The sequence below is a fragment of the Dipodomys merriami genome, unplaced genomic scaffold, assembly GCF_024711535.1.
Source record: "Dipodomys merriami isolate MVZ:Mamm:240054 unplaced genomic scaffold, mDipMer1.0.p SCAF_44, whole genome shotgun sequence".
NCBI lineage: Eukaryota > Metazoa > Chordata > Mammalia > Rodentia > Heteromyidae > Dipodomys > Dipodomys merriami.
This window is the reverse complement of record NW_027206002.1, coordinates 4317115-4332224: the sequence shown is the minus strand read 5'-3', so window position 1 is coordinate 4332224 and position 15110 is coordinate 4317115. Positions and strand designations below refer to the sequence as shown.

The window sequence follows — 15110 nt, the reverse complement described above, 5'->3', positions numbered from 1 at the left end:
CTGAAGAGTACAGGGCAGCTCTCCCTGCTTTGGTTCTCCTAAAATGACACTCTAGCCCTCCCCTCCTCCCCGTGGGCAAAGACCGGCGGATCTGGGACTCCCAGTGACCTCTGCAGGAGGGGGCGGGGGAGGAGCGTTCTGGTTGGCTCCAAGGATGTCTGCCCTTCCAGCAATAGGAAGCGAGATTTTTATCTTCCCAGGCCTCTGAAAAGGCAGACAAGAGTCTAACCATGTAATCTGAGCCCCTAAGTAGGCCAAGAGGTTACACACCTGGTCACACCTGGGACAGGAAAGAGTGCCCAGCAAAGAAAACAACTTCTGGGATCATCCAGGTCTCCTGTTCCGCCGTATCCCCTCATCCTCCCTGGCATCGTCCAAGCTCTTGCCACAGCTCCTGCTTCCATAAGGACAGAATATACTAGACCCGTTGCTGATGGCATCGTAGTGACACTTTGCTGCACACGTGATATCTGGCCAGTTCTTTACCCACAGTGGGTCAGGACCCCAGGGCAGGGTGCAGAGCTGGGTAGGAGGGCAGGCACCACTGTCCCCAACAAAAGGTGCCAGGTGAGGGTCTCTGCCCAAATCCCTATGAAGGGTTTTCAGTGTATAGGACCAGAATCTTTGAGTGCTGGTGAGACTTTGGGTCTAGCCCATGCCTTGAACTAAATGACATCCCACGTGTCAGGGGAGGCCGCCTGATGGATGACCTGAGGACCCAGCCAAACCTTAAGTCAGACGCTGAAGCTGGTCCCTGGAGCAGAGGTGTTAGTTATGAAAACATTACCAGGGCCATTGGTCCTGAGATGGTTTCAACTCCAGCCCAGCCTCCTGCTCACCCACGGTGAACTCCATCAGGGAACTCCCTCCCCACCCCCCACCCCCACCCCCCGCCCCGCACCCCTCCTCATTTCAGGACAGACAACAGTTCTGATTGTATCCCCAAAGCAAGGAGGTTCCAAGGGGACCCACCCACGCCTTGCTCTGATTCAGGATGAGTCATTGAAAAAGAGAACACAGGCAAGATGCAAAGGTTCACGCTGGGTGTGTGGCGGTGCATGCCTATAATCCCAGCACTCAGGAGGCTGAGGCAGGAAGACTCCAAATCTAAGGTCAACATGGGTTACCTCCTGAGATCTGTCTGCAAAACACATTATTTTTAAAAACCCCATAAAGATTTGTAAGAAAAAAAAATTACCAAAGAAAAACTGGAGAGAAAGATACGTGTAGTCAGTTGGTATCTGACATGGGGGTAACTAGCATTACAAGAAGAAATTAGAACAAGTTGAACTATTTTTTCATTATTATGAAGGTGATGTATAAAGGGATTGCAGTTATATAAGTCAAATAAAGAGTACATTTCTTTTTGGACAGTATCAACCTTCCCTTACTCTCTCCCAGTTTTTGCCTCCCATCCCCACCCACAGGTTGTATAGTTCATTTTCAACTTAGTGTTCAATGAGTACCACTGCTGCATCTGTTCACCCTGTGTCCCTGGGTTTCTGTCCTCCCTTTACCCTCTCAAAGACAAAAGGAAAAAAAAACAGCAAGAAAGAAAAAAAAAACCCTCTTGTTTCCATTTCTTAGAGTTCATTTGATAAATACACATACATACATATATATTTGGAGTGGGGGGGGGCAGTCCTGGGGCTTGAACTCAGGGCCTAGGCACTGTCCCTGAGCTTCTTTTGCTGAAGGTAGCATTCTACCACTTGAGCCATCGTGCCACGCCTGGCTTTTTCTGAGTAGTTTATTGGCAATAAGAATATCACAGACTTTTCTGCCCAGGCTGGCTTTGAACTGCGATCCTCAGATCTCAGCCTCCTAATAGCTAGGATGACAGTCATGAGCCACCAGCACTCAGCTTCAATAAATATTATTTTGTGTGATCACATGCGCATAAGCATTGTGCCTTTCTCTTCCTCAACAAATGGAACTATTAAAAAAAATATGTAAAACTGTAGCAGGGCGCAACTGTGGTCAGCATTCTTGCTGACATTGAGCTTTTGTTTTTCTTAATTTTTTTTTTTTTTGGGGGGGGTCTGGTTGTGTGGCCTGAACTCTGGGCCTGGGCGCTGTCCCTCAGCTCTTCATCTCAAGGCTAGCACTCTACCACTTGAGCCACAGCACCACTTCCAGCTTTTTTCTTTTTGCTTATGTGGTGCTGAGGAGTCAAACCCAGGGCCTCATGCATGCAAGGCAAGCGCTCTACCACTGAGCCAGCTTCCCAGCCCTTCTTAATTTTTTTAACTTAAATTTTCTTTTGGATGACACATAAAAATATAAAAGGCATATATATGTATGTGGTATTTTGATATGTGGATACATGGAGTAGTGTTTACATCACAGGCTTTCCTTATTCAAGCCACCCATTTCTTACATGACTTCACAAAAATACAAGATTTTCTCTTGGTCAATCATAGGGCTTGATCTTAGGTCCTTGGGCTTTGTCCCTGCACTCTTTGGCTCAAGGCGAGTGCGCTACCATTTGAGCCACAGCGCCACTTCTGGTTTTCTGGTAGCTAGTTGGAGATAAGAGTCTCAAAGACTTTCCTGCCCAGACTGGCTTTGAACCGGCTTTGAACCGTGATCCTCAGATCTCAGCCTCCTGAATAGATAGGATTACAGATGTGAGCCATTGGTGCTGGCAAATACAAGGTTTTCTTAAACACTGAGAGGATGGCCAGACTTGGTGGCTCATGTCTATAATATCACCTACTCAGGTGGTGTAGATCAGGAGGATCTCAGGATCTCAGGTTGATTTGAGGTAACCCTGAGTAAGAAGTTAGCAAGACCCTCCCCCCATTTCAATCAGTGAAGCTGGGTGTGGTGGCACACACCTCTAATACCAGCTACCTGGAAGGCACAGATAAGAGGACTGTAGTCCAGGCCTTGAGATCCTACTTGAAATGTAAAGTGAAAAGGGCTGTGTGTGGCTGAAGTTATAGAGCATCTGCTTAATAAGATTGAGACCCTGCATTAAAATTTCAGTATCATCAAGAAAAAATAAATGAATAGGAAGTTATAGTAGATATAAAGTAAAAAGAACATTATAAACGTTTCAGATGAATAGGAGAAATCTCTCCTGAACTGAAGGATAACATGAATTGGAGACACAAAGAATCTCTGAAAGCTGTGTGCTAGTGGCTCATGCCTGTAATCTTAGCTGAGATTTGAGGATCATGATTGAAAGCCAGCCCCAGCAAGAAAGCCTGTGAGACGCTTATCTCCAACTAACCACCAAAAACCCAAAAGTGGCACTATGTCTCAAAGTGGTAGAACACTAGCCTTGAGCAAAAAGAGCTCAAGGGAAACGCACAGGCCCTGGGTTCAAGCCCTAGTCACAGCCTAGTCATACCCTCAGGTAACTTGGATCTCCAGGGCTGTAAAAGGTTTATGTTTCTAAGCCCAGCATAGTGACAGACACACTGCCTGCCTGTAAACCCAGCCCTTAAGAGGCTAGAGCAGAAGAAACGTGAACTACAACTCAAAGGTAACACCTGCCATTGTTTCTGGAGATTGGAAGGTTGACCAACCCACTTTTGACTTTAATCCTATGTGATAATAACAATAGAATACCTGTAAGAGCTCTGTTCTGGGAAGGTAAAGGTCCTTCTCCCGGGGTGAGAGTATAGTTAATCATGGACAGCAGTTCTAATCCTCTCGCTGATGGAGTGTGCTGAACCAGAGTCTTTGTAGGAGCAGAATTTGCCAGGAGTTTCCAAGCTGTGGACATTTCTCCCAATTTGGATCTGACTTGAACTTCATTTCCCTCTTCTTTTGAACCTTTTTTTTGAACCTTTTCTTTCTTTCAGAATTCGTTGTCATCCATAATGGCATCATCACAAATTACAAAGATCTGAGGAAATTTTTGGTAAGATGAGAGACATTTTCCAGAAGGATGGGGTATCCCTCAGAAGCTTCCCATCGAGTTCATCTCCCTCAAGACAAAAAAAAAAAAAAAAAAAAAAAGAAGAGCAGGAACTAAATGAGGCCTAGCTGAGCCGAGCAAACTTCAGTGAACCATATCACAACCCTGACTATGAGTTACAATCCCCACTGAACCACCCGGCCCATATCTTGTTTGAGAACATAGAGGGTAAAGTATGAGTGTTGATCTCAAGGGCCCAAGTGGATTCACAGAATTCAAAAACAAAACAAAACATGAAGTTGGTGTGATTAAAGTGTGTGCACTATGTAACACATGAATTCACGTGCCGAATGGAATGTGACTGGAAAGCCAGACAGTGAGAGGCCGCAGTACGAAAGGGGTTGTGTGTTGTAGGTCTGGATGTGGGTGGATTTGACTCAACATATTTTTTATCATTCCCATCCACTGCTGCTATTTGGCAAGGTCCAGATTAATGGCAAAGACAAACTTCTGAGGAGGGACAATCTCAGGGAATATAGAGATGACTCAGAGGTGTTTGGCAGTGTGATTTTGGCAGAAATTTTTTTTTGGTCCCTTCCCAGTTTTCCTTATTCTCGCCTTAAGTCAAATCAGAAGGGACTAGAGGATACTAGCCAGGACAGCATTGCACAATGACCATTATCTGTCACCCCCATGTCCAACGTCTTCTGATTCCAGGAAAGCAAAGGCTATGAGTTTGAGTCAGAAACAGACACAGAGACCATCGCCAAACTGATTAAATACGTATACGACAACAGAGAAACTGAGGACATTACGTTTTCCACACTAGTCGAGAGAGTCATCCAGCAATTGGTGAGTTACAAAGCCCAACTGTCTAAATTAGGATTTTTTATTAAAAAAATCAAGTCTTATTATGTAAATTGCTACAACATATTGAAGGTGGAAGATGGTGTCTCTGGGGAAGGGAGGAAGGAAGAAAGAAAGAAAGGGAGGGAGGGAGGGAGGGAGGAAGGAAGGAAGGAAGGAAGGAAGGTAGGAAGGAAGGAAGGAAAGGAGGGAGGGAGGGAGGGAGGGAGAGAGAAAAGAAGGGGAGGGAAGAGGAAAGATTGGAAAGGGAAAAAGAGAGGAAAGAAAAGAAGAAATAGGTGCCAGCACATGCAGATTTCTGAAGTGATTAATTGTGAAAGGGCACAAGGTACCTCCTGCTCCTGGGGCAGGAAATGGTTGCAGTACCAGGGAGGGTTGTGTTTTCGTGATAAGATTGCTCAGAGCACATCTGCAGGCTCTAGTCCCTCGTGTAACATCAGGGAATTGGTTCCAGGAAAGAAAGCGAGAGAAGTCAGTGTGATCCCAGAGAGCTGAAGCCAAGAAGTACAGTCTCTCCATCACAGGGAAAACACAGCAGGACTGTCCAAGGGGAAGTCCCTCCTCCTGAGAGGAGGAAGTGGAGCAGATAGCCCAAGGCCCCCATGGGCTCCAGAGAGGTAGAGGGTGAGAAAGGTCCACATATCTCAGATCCCACCCTCCCAGGCATTTGGCCATCGAAAAAATCTTCTAGGCAGCCTGGTGATAGCATTCAAGGTCTTGAAACCAGGACACGCTGGGTCACAGACTGCTTTGAACTCACCGTGGTTTAAACTATTATCCTTCAGTGGACATTTTCAGTCTACTGTCCAAACTCTGCCCCCTGACTCTTTATAAAGGGGAATATAAATAGAGGGCATATTTATAAATAAAAGTTATGTCTCTCAGTTAAGTCTCTCTTCCATAACATAGAAGAATGAACTCCAGGATCCTTTCTGATGTCCAAATCCATGATATTCATGTCTCATAAAAATGGTATTGTAAGCTTGGCATCAGGGGCTCACACCTATAATCCTAGCTACTCAGTAGGTTGAGATCTGAGGATATCAGTTCAAAGCCAGCCTTGGAAGAAAAGTTTGTGAGAGTCTTATCTCCAATTAACCACCAGAAAGCCACAGGTAGAGGCATGGCTCAAGTTGGAGAGTGCTCAGGTGTGAGAAAAAAAAAATCTGAGCAAAAATTTAGGATCCTGAATTCAAGCCTCAATACTGTTTATAATTCCTAATATAAGTGCTATATAGTAGAGGGGACAATGACAAGAAAAAAAAAATCTCCACATGTGTAGTACAAGTGCTGGTACTATAGGCCTAACACTGTCTACAGCACATTTACCAGAATTTTTTTTTTTGCAGGAATCAAACCCAGGGCTTCACACACGCTAGACAAAACTCTTATTACTAAGATACACATTCCTAGACCCAGATTATTTCATATGGGTGAGGAGGAGTGGGTACTGGGTCTTGAACTCCTGACCCAAGCATTGTCCCTTGACCTTTTCACTCATGGCTAGTGTTCTATCACTAGAGCCACACTTCTGGCTTTTTAGTGGTTAGTTGGAGATCAGAGTCTCACAGACTTTCCTATCTGGGCTGGCTGCAAACCTCAATCCTCAGATGTCAGCCTCCTGATTGATTAGGATTATAGGTGTGAGCCACCAGTGCAGGGATGTAATTCTGGTTTTATGCTGGGGCACAGGCATAGCCATAGAAACAGTAACAGTAAGAACCCAGAATTCTCTTGGATGTCTAATCACCAAGTGAGAGGGTAGAAATACTCTTGTCTCGGTTCACAGATGATCTGATTGCCCAGGTTCAAGGATGGAGCTCCTTCATGGGCCTCCATCCCACAGCTGCTCTCTACATTGGTCCCTTCCTTGAGGCTGAGTATGGGGCATCTCAAGCCTCATTCTCATTTCCTGATCTAATAGTAGCAGTCCACTCAGCTCACCCAGTTCTGGCCATCTTCAACCAGAGTTTCTTGCCAGTCCAGCCAGGCTTATGTTCTTCATGATGCGATTCACAAATTCTGGCCTTTGGTGTCTTGTTTTACTGGCTTTCCTAACCTCAGCCTGAGCAAGCTGAGCCCAGGACTGCTTCCCATCAACAGTGGCCAAAGGAGAGACCTGCCCAGGGCTGCAGGCTTAGCCAACCGGATAGAGCTATCCTTTACGTTCTTTTCCTGTGTTTACAGGAGGGTGCATTTGCATTGGTTTTCAAGAGTATCCACTACCCAGGAGAAGCTGTTGCTACAAGGTGAGGCCAAATGCATTAAGACTTCCACTAACAAATAAATAAATTATTTAGCTTGAGGGCTCAGGGAGCTGGAGGGTCTTTGACCAGCTGGAAAGCACTTGCTGGGCTGAAATGACAATTGTACTTTTGGCCCTGAACACAGCACCTCACTCTCTATGGCTAGAGGTGCTAGAGTGCCTGAATTTTTTTTTCTTTTAAAGAGAAACAAAGTTAATTTTCTATGTGAAATATTCAGATTTTTGGAAGTTGGCGACAAATTAAAACGTAAAGAAAGACCAGATCTAGTCTTTGTGGGGGTTTAAAGCCTTATATAATTTGGAGGAACACTCTTGGATAATTGATTATCTACTGATTATCCATCCCTAATCCATTAATTATCCATTATTTGTTGAACACTTCCAATGTGCCCATTTCCTAAAGACCTTTGTGACATCAGCCTTGTTTCTGAACAGTTGGTGGGGAGGTCAGAGATGGTAGAGAGTGGTGGGAAGGAACACAGGTGTCATCCTCAGGAAAGCAGGCTGCAGGAACAGCTTCCCAGGCAGAGGGTCCAGCATGGGGAGACAAGGGGCGAGTGTAGGGCGAGTGTAGCACTCCAGAATCCCAGTTTGTCCAATGTGGTGATGGAGTAGAACAGGCCCTCCAGGACTTCCGTTTCCATGTGTGGGCCACCTGTTGTGGGCCAGGTTTGGGGATTGGCAGTGAATCAGGTAGTGTGGACATTGTCCCATGAACTTCACAGGCTAATGGGAGATGTGGGTGGGTGCTGGCCTCAGAGGAGCTCCCGCCATGTGGGCTGCAGACCTCATTCTAAAGGTACAAAGCAGCCTTGGGAATATCTCTGCAGCCCCTTTCCTTTCCCCAAGTCAGGACCAGAGAGGGCAATTGAAAGTTTTCCTGGTATCTAGGCAGAAAAATCAGATGAATTTATCGTGAGTCTATGCTTTTCTAGGACTGGATTGAATTTACCATTTGGAATGTAATTCTTTCAAATTGTAGAATTATAAAGTTGTTTCCTATTTTAGAAACTCCCTTTAAAATCTCATCACACCTCACATGATGACTCAGATGAATGCAGATGATGATGGTGGGAAGAAGCAATAAAGCTTTATTTTTTTTTCTTCAAACTTGCCAATAGCTGATGGCTCTATAACCTCCAGGACAATCTTGGGAGAACTCTATGTCTCAAAAGTCCTGAGATACCACAGAAATCAATCTGAAACAATAAGATCTGGACCAACCAGTTGTCAAGAAAATTAGATAACCATGTACCATCCCCTATCCTTCACCCTGTCCCTTCTCCCCCACCGTACTGCCATCATTAGAAAGATGATTTCAGCTAGTTCCCCATATTGGACCCACCACTAGGCTCTAATTTGCTTTAGACCTAATAAAAGATTGTCCACAGGGCTGAGAAGGTAGAAGAGTGCTTGCCTTGCATGCATGAGGCCCCGGATTCGATTCCTCAGCACCACATAAGCAGAAAAAGCTGGAAGTGGTGCTGTGGCTCAAGTGGTAGAGCGCTAGCCTTGATCTGAAGAGCTGAGGGACAGCGCCCAGGCCCAGAATTCAGGCCCATGACTGACCGGAAAAAAAAAAAAAAGATTTTCCTCAGTATTCAAGGTATACGCAACACCTTTTTCCTTGGCCTACCCTTTGAGAACCCAAAAGAAGGGTCCATATAGGTCACCATTGGAAAACAAGGTCGTTACTGCTAAACTAATAAGAGCCTGCATTGAGTCAGGTTAACAGACCAACTGCATTCAAGGGCTAGACCAAGCCATTGAACAAGTGGCTTGTCAGATCACTGGTCTATTTCCCCAAGAAATGGGTAGAGGTAAAATAGGACCCCATTTTGTTGAACCATTGTGTCCAAGGCAGTTGTTGAATAATTTCTGGTTCTCAGTTGACCTGACAGGAGTTGAAACCTTGGAAAGCAAAATTAAGATTCAGAGGGAGACGCTGGAGTCGCTAAGGACTCTGGGCTCTCTCCCACTAATAATAAGAAAGACAGACAATGTTTTGTTTTGCTGATGGGTAACTTGACGCCTTATCCCCACAGGAGAGGCAGCCCCTTGCTCATCGGAGTGCGGAGCAAATACAAGCTCTCCACCGAGCAGATCCCCATTCTATACCGGACGTGTAAGTTTCCCCCAGAAGACCTTGCGCAGTGCGGCACCTGGGCGATTGCTCTGGTCTGGTCAGCACCACTTGGACCCACCCAGGTGCATGGTATCTCAGTAGAGCTCTAGCATCATCTTTTTTTTTTTTTTTTTTTTTTAAGCTTTTCACTGTGGATATTTTCAGACATCCACAGAAGTAGAAAGAACAGAACTCAGCTCAATTATCATGACAACTGTGCCCTCCATTTGAGTATTGCTTCGGTTTGTTTTGTTTGCATTTCTCTCCCACTGTAGCCATTTCAATGCTCTTTCAGTGGTGCTGTGCTATTTTGGGGGGAGCTTTTTACACGATTTGGCTGACGCAGCCCGCAGCTAAAAATTGCAAATTTTCTCCCACACACATTCAAAGGGGAGATGGGCTCTGCCAATGGAATATTCTACTGGGATCTGTAGCCCAGCCTTTTCTTTACTAGGCAATATTGAGAATGTGAAGAGTATCTGTAGAACCAGGATGAAGAGGCTGGACAGCTCCACCTGCCTTCATGCTGTGGGCGACAAAGCTGTGGAATTCTTCTTTGCCTCTGATGCCAGGTATTGAAACCCCTTTCACCTTTCTGTCCAGGGGATTGTGTAACCCGAGTGAATGTCTATAAACGCTATTCTTCTTTCTTTTGTGGGGCTGGGGATTGAACCCCAGGGCCTTTACACATGGTAGACAAGCACTCTGCAACACTGAATTACATACAACCCCAGTCCCACCATTTCCTACTTACCCTCCCCATCCCCCACCACTTTTTTTTTTTTTTTTTTTTAAATTGTATTTTATTTTATTTGAGAACATACTGTACAGAGGGGCTACAATTACATGGGCAGAATAATGCATACATTTCTTACCAAGCATTGCAGCCTCCTCCTTTGTTTACCCTTCACTTCCCTTCCCTGCCTCCCCCCTCCCCCCACCCAATTTCCCCACCACTTTTTGAGCGGGTTTTCTCACAGTGGGAGGCAGGACCAAAGCAGATCTTAGTCTTCTATAGCTCTCCTCTGCTGGGTTCCCTTGTGATGAGCAACTGCGTGGGTCTTGAGTGCAGCCCTGGTGCCCATGACTTAGCTCCTCTGACCTGCTGGGGGGGAGGGGGCAGGGGGAAGGCTGCACAGAGTAAGTGGATGAGTAGCCAAGATTTTTGAAATGGGGAAATGTCACCTACAAACCTTGACTGCTAGTTTTGCTACAAAAAACTCACAGATCTGGCCTGGCCTCTCTCAGCCCCTGTTGTCTGAGGTGTTCCCCTCTGTTTGCTGGGACATTTGACACCAGACCAATGGGTCCTGCCCTACACCACCTTCCCTTTGACAGGGGTCTGACCATTTAGAGAAGATAGGGCCAAGATGAAGGGGCTCTGGCTAAAGAGAGGCTCTGATTCTAAAGTATATGTTCTCCTCAATGTACAGATGAAGAATTCAGAGCCCAGGCCCTGCGTTCAAGCCCCAGGACCAGCAAAAAGGAAAACACCTAACACTAGGTGCTGGGAATGTGGCTTAGCGGTAGAGTGCTTGCCTAGCATTCACGAAGCCCTGGGTTCAATTCCTCAGTACCACATACACAGAAAAGGCCAGAAGTGGCACTGTGGCTCAAGTGGTAGAGTATTAGCCTGAGCAAAAGAAGCTCAGGGACAGTGCCCAGACTCTGAGTTCAAGCTCTGGGACTGGCAAAAAAAGAAAGAAAGAAAAAAAGACAATAAAATTTGAGAAATTCTGCCTTGTATCTATTTTGATACATCAAATTTTATATGCATACATCTACACACATAGAAGGAAGCAGGTAGGTAGAGAAAGAGGAAAGAGACAGAGACAATCAAAGCCTTCCTGCTATTGGACAAAGAAAGACACTAAGCATCAGTGTATGTGATATACAGAGAGAGAGAGAGAGAGAGAGAGAGAGAGAGAGAGAGAGAGAGAGAGAGAGAGAGAGAGAGAGAGAGAGAGAGAGAGAATCATAACCTCTTTTATAGGCACATTTTCTTCCTTTTCATTGGATGGCTTTTTATTCCCACTCAGCCTCTAGGAGGACCTTGCACTGAATCAGGGAGCACTCGCAGGCCAGCTCTCCTGGGAAATAAGAAAGAATAGGAATCAGAACATAGGCTGCAAGGCCTATTTTATCCCATAGCTAGCATCATAACACTGACTGTTAAGGACCGTAGTTCCCAAACTTGCGTTCCTCAAAGCAGGACCATGTCAGTGAGAAGCTCAGGTTATTTCAATGATTCTAACACACACACACACACACACACACACACACACACACACACACACACAATTATTTCAGATTTTTGCACCCATAAGTGACATCTTGCAATTACAATTTGATGGAGTTTTTACTTCATAGAAGCATACAGAATGATTGTGACAAATCAATGTTATCTTATATTCGATGAAATATGGGAGATGTTTTTCAAACTAGAAAAGGCATAAGTGTCTGAAAGAAGATGAAATGAGTATTTATAGGCAATGTAATTATACACATTTTAAATCCTACCAAAGGGCTGTTAGAACTAATACTGGCAGCTGGTTAGAAAATAAAAGATGCTGAAATAGCCACTGTGCTACCAGCTGCCTAGGCTGGTTTTGCATTTACCTTATTTCTTCTAGTATCTCCTTACAGAACCAACACTGCAGGCTGACAAATCAGCAAACTCTTTTTGGTGCCAGTTCAGGAGCTTGAACATAGGGCCTGGGCACTGTCCCTTAGCTTTTTTCACTCAAGGCTAACACTCCTGAGCCACAGCTCCATTTCCAACTTTTTGCTTGTTATTGGGAGATAAGAGTCTCCAGACTTTCCTGTCTGGGCTGGCTTTGAACCAGGATCTTCAGTTTTCAGTCTCCTGAATAGCTAGAATTATAAGCAGGAGCTACTTGCACCCAGCTCTCAGAATTTTATTGAACAAAACAAGCAACATATTCACGACAACTGAAAATAAATTCTTTAGAGTAAATCTCAACACCAATAGCCCAAGAACAAAACACTACAAAAGTTTATGATGAGAGGATGGATGGAGGCGTGGCTCAGGTGGTAGACTGTCAGCCAGTGAGTGAACGCATCAGATCAAGAGTTCAAATCACAGTCTTGAACAAAAAGAAAATACTATGGTGTGAAAGAAGAGATTTAAGCAAAGGCACAGATTCCACATTCTTTGTAGAAAGTTTTAACGTCACTTCTAATTTATTTTTGTTTTTTTAGGCCAGTTCTGAGGCTAGAACTCTATGCCTGAGTCTGGGTACTGTCCCTGAGCCTTTGTGCTCAAGGCTAGTGCTTTACCACTAGAGCCACAGAGCCACTTCCAGCTTTTTCTGTGATTTAATTGGAGATAAGAGGCTCATGGACTTGACTTGGCTATCAGAGCTGACTTTCAACTGTGATCCTCAGATCTCAGCCTCCTGAGTAGATAGGATTACAGGCGTGAGCCACAAGCAACTGACTAAACTTTTAATGATTTAGAATCATTTGTTTCAAGATCTTGCTTCTTCCTCCAAATTAATCTGTAAACTCAACAGATCCCAATTTGAAGAAACCAGTGATTTACAAAAAACAAAAACAAAAAAAGACATCTGTGAGGTTATTTAGAGAAATTTGAACATTGAAAATTTGATGATATGAAGAAAAGAATTATTCATTGTTAGATATGATGTCAGTCTTATGGTAGGTTAAAAAATACTCATGATCTCCCAGAGATATAAGCAAAATGTTTACAGGGGCAAAAATGATACAGTGTTTTCCTACATTTCCAATGAGTTAAGATGAGGGTTAGATCTACCTTCACATGCTGCCAATTAATTCTGAAGAGAGAAGAGAGAGAGATTGGGGGAAGAGAGAGATTCACCTGCGGTGAATGTCTTGCAGATTTTAGCTGTGCCACTAAGTCGGGTCTCATATTGGGAGACCGTGAGTGACCGCCTCCCAGTTGCAATGAAGGCCTGGGGGGTGTCAGTCTTGATGTGTGTTCTTCCCTCACTCCAGCGCCATCATTGAACATACCAACCGGGTCATCTTCCTGGAGGACGATGACATTGCTGCAGTGGCTGATGGGAAACTCTCCATTCATCGAATCAAGCGCTCAGCTAGCGACGATCCATCTCGAGCCATTCAGACCTTGCAGATGGAATTGCAGCAAATCATGAAAGGCAGGTGTCCCCTGAGCGCTCAGGAGCAGCAGCCTCTGGGAGAAGGTGCTCCTGATAGGGTGGAGGGGAGCTGTTGTCCATACAGCCATTGGCTACTGGAGAAGGACTGCAGGTGGCCTGTAACTTGCCCAGCTAAGAGGCCGTGGAGAGCTTAGCCTGCGACCCTGTGCCCTGGTTCCCTGGCATATGTTTCTATCCTCCTTTGTCACCCTTTATCCTCAAGAGCAAGAGGTCTGTAGTAATGGGAGGTTGTATGTAGCCCAGATTGCCTTCTAACTTTGAATCCTCCCGGTTTCGGGTTTCTGAATGCTGGCATTACAGGTGTGCGCTCCCACACTTGGCTGTTGAGCACCCTCTTTTGTCTTCAACAATCTCTACTTTCATAGGGCAGGCTGAGTAAAGCTTTTGTTTGTTTCTTTTGGCTGTGCTGCGGGTTTGAACTCAGGGCTTTTCACTTGCAAGACAGGTGCTCTTGCCACCAAGCTTTTCTATAATGATTATTTCTGAGCTAAGGTCTCAGGTGTACGCCTGCGCTGTGATTCACCTGTGTTAGCCTTCTCTTCATAGCTAGGATAACCGGTATACAGCACCACACCCAGCCCTCGGATGAAAAGGGGTATCAGACTTACATGCCCAGGCTGCTCTCAAACTATGATCTTCCCAAATCTCAGTCTCCGAGAAGCTAGGATTATAGGCCTGGGTCACATAAGCCGCTTTATCAGGTTCTTTTTAAAATAGAGTCTTGATTTTTGCCTAGGTTAGCCTGAACTAAAGAATCTTCCTGTTTATGCCTCCCCCTCAATCCCCCACCCCTGCCCCAGCTTTGAGTAAATTCTTAGGAACATGAATCTGTCTCTGCTACCACCTGCTCTAAAGTCCTCTAATGGTTTCCCAACACTCTTAGACTAAAATCCAATCCCCCTGCTGCTGCCTACAACTCCCTCCCTCCCCCACTCCCACCTGAGCCAAAGCCTCTTCCCACCATCTTCAACCCCCTGCCATTCCAGACCTGACCAGGCTGCCTGTTACACAGGCAAGCCAACTGCTTGTGTTCACTTCCTAATCACAGACAGCAGAGATGGAAGAACATTGCCTGCCTATCTCTGAACAGTCAGGGGCCTGCTTGTTCTGCAGTCAGATGCAGTACTTGATGATCATCCAGTCCCGTTCAGCTCAGAGCCCCAGAAATGCATGTGTGGCTGGAAACGTTTTGGAGTTGACTTTGGTTAGGGTTTGCTTGTCGGAACTACAGAAGGGGGGAGGGGGGGAATGCCTCTTTCTTTGGCTTTGTTTCATTTGGATTTCTCTAAGTGGGTGGCTTTTTGGAAATAAGGCATTTTACTTCCTTCTGGCCCTGTTAATGGGAGCATAGTCCAGGGGAACCAGTCATACCTTTCCTTCCTTACATGTCTCAAATAAAGCCCACCCCTCCTCCGGCTACAGGGTCTAATATGTCGGTTGCAGATAATCATTGTACTTGACCTACTTCCGTCTGATTTGTCACTCAGAGGCAAGTAGGACAATACCTGCCAACACCCTCCGGGACCTGTGGTGGGCTTGACAGGTGTCGTGGTCACTCCTGAGTAATGACACAATGGCAGAAGGTTATACAAAAGACTTGGTGCCAGGTTTTTCCTAATTAAAAGCTAAGCAGTAGAAATGCATCCACATGAAAACTCACCCAGCTCCTTCCCATTATTTGACCAGGTAACTTCAGTGCCTTTATGCAGAAAGAGATCTTCGAACAGCCAGAATCAGTCTTCAATACAATGAGAGGTCGGGTGAATTTTGAAACCAACACAGGTAATCCCAGCAGTA

General features: G+C 45.3%; 1 protein-coding gene across 1 annotated transcript in view; it reads left to right on the top strand.

Annotated features, from left to right (window-relative positions):
- Nucleotides 1-15110, top strand: part of Gfpt2 (glutamine-fructose-6-phosphate transaminase 2) — a 43423-nt gene that overhangs the window by 15783 nt on the left and 12530 nt on the right. The window contains exons 5-11 of the mRNA XM_069993851.1: nucleotides 3816-3874; nucleotides 4589-4723; nucleotides 6926-6987; nucleotides 9050-9129; nucleotides 9584-9701; nucleotides 13129-13292; nucleotides 15000-15095. Coding sequence (XP_069849952.1) covers nucleotides 3816-3874; nucleotides 4589-4723; nucleotides 6926-6987; nucleotides 9050-9129; nucleotides 9584-9701; nucleotides 13129-13292; nucleotides 15000-15095 — 714 coding nt within the window. The remainder of the gene's footprint in view (nucleotides 1-3815; nucleotides 3875-4588; nucleotides 4724-6925; nucleotides 6988-9049; nucleotides 9130-9583; nucleotides 9702-13128; nucleotides 13293-14999; nucleotides 15096-15110) is intronic.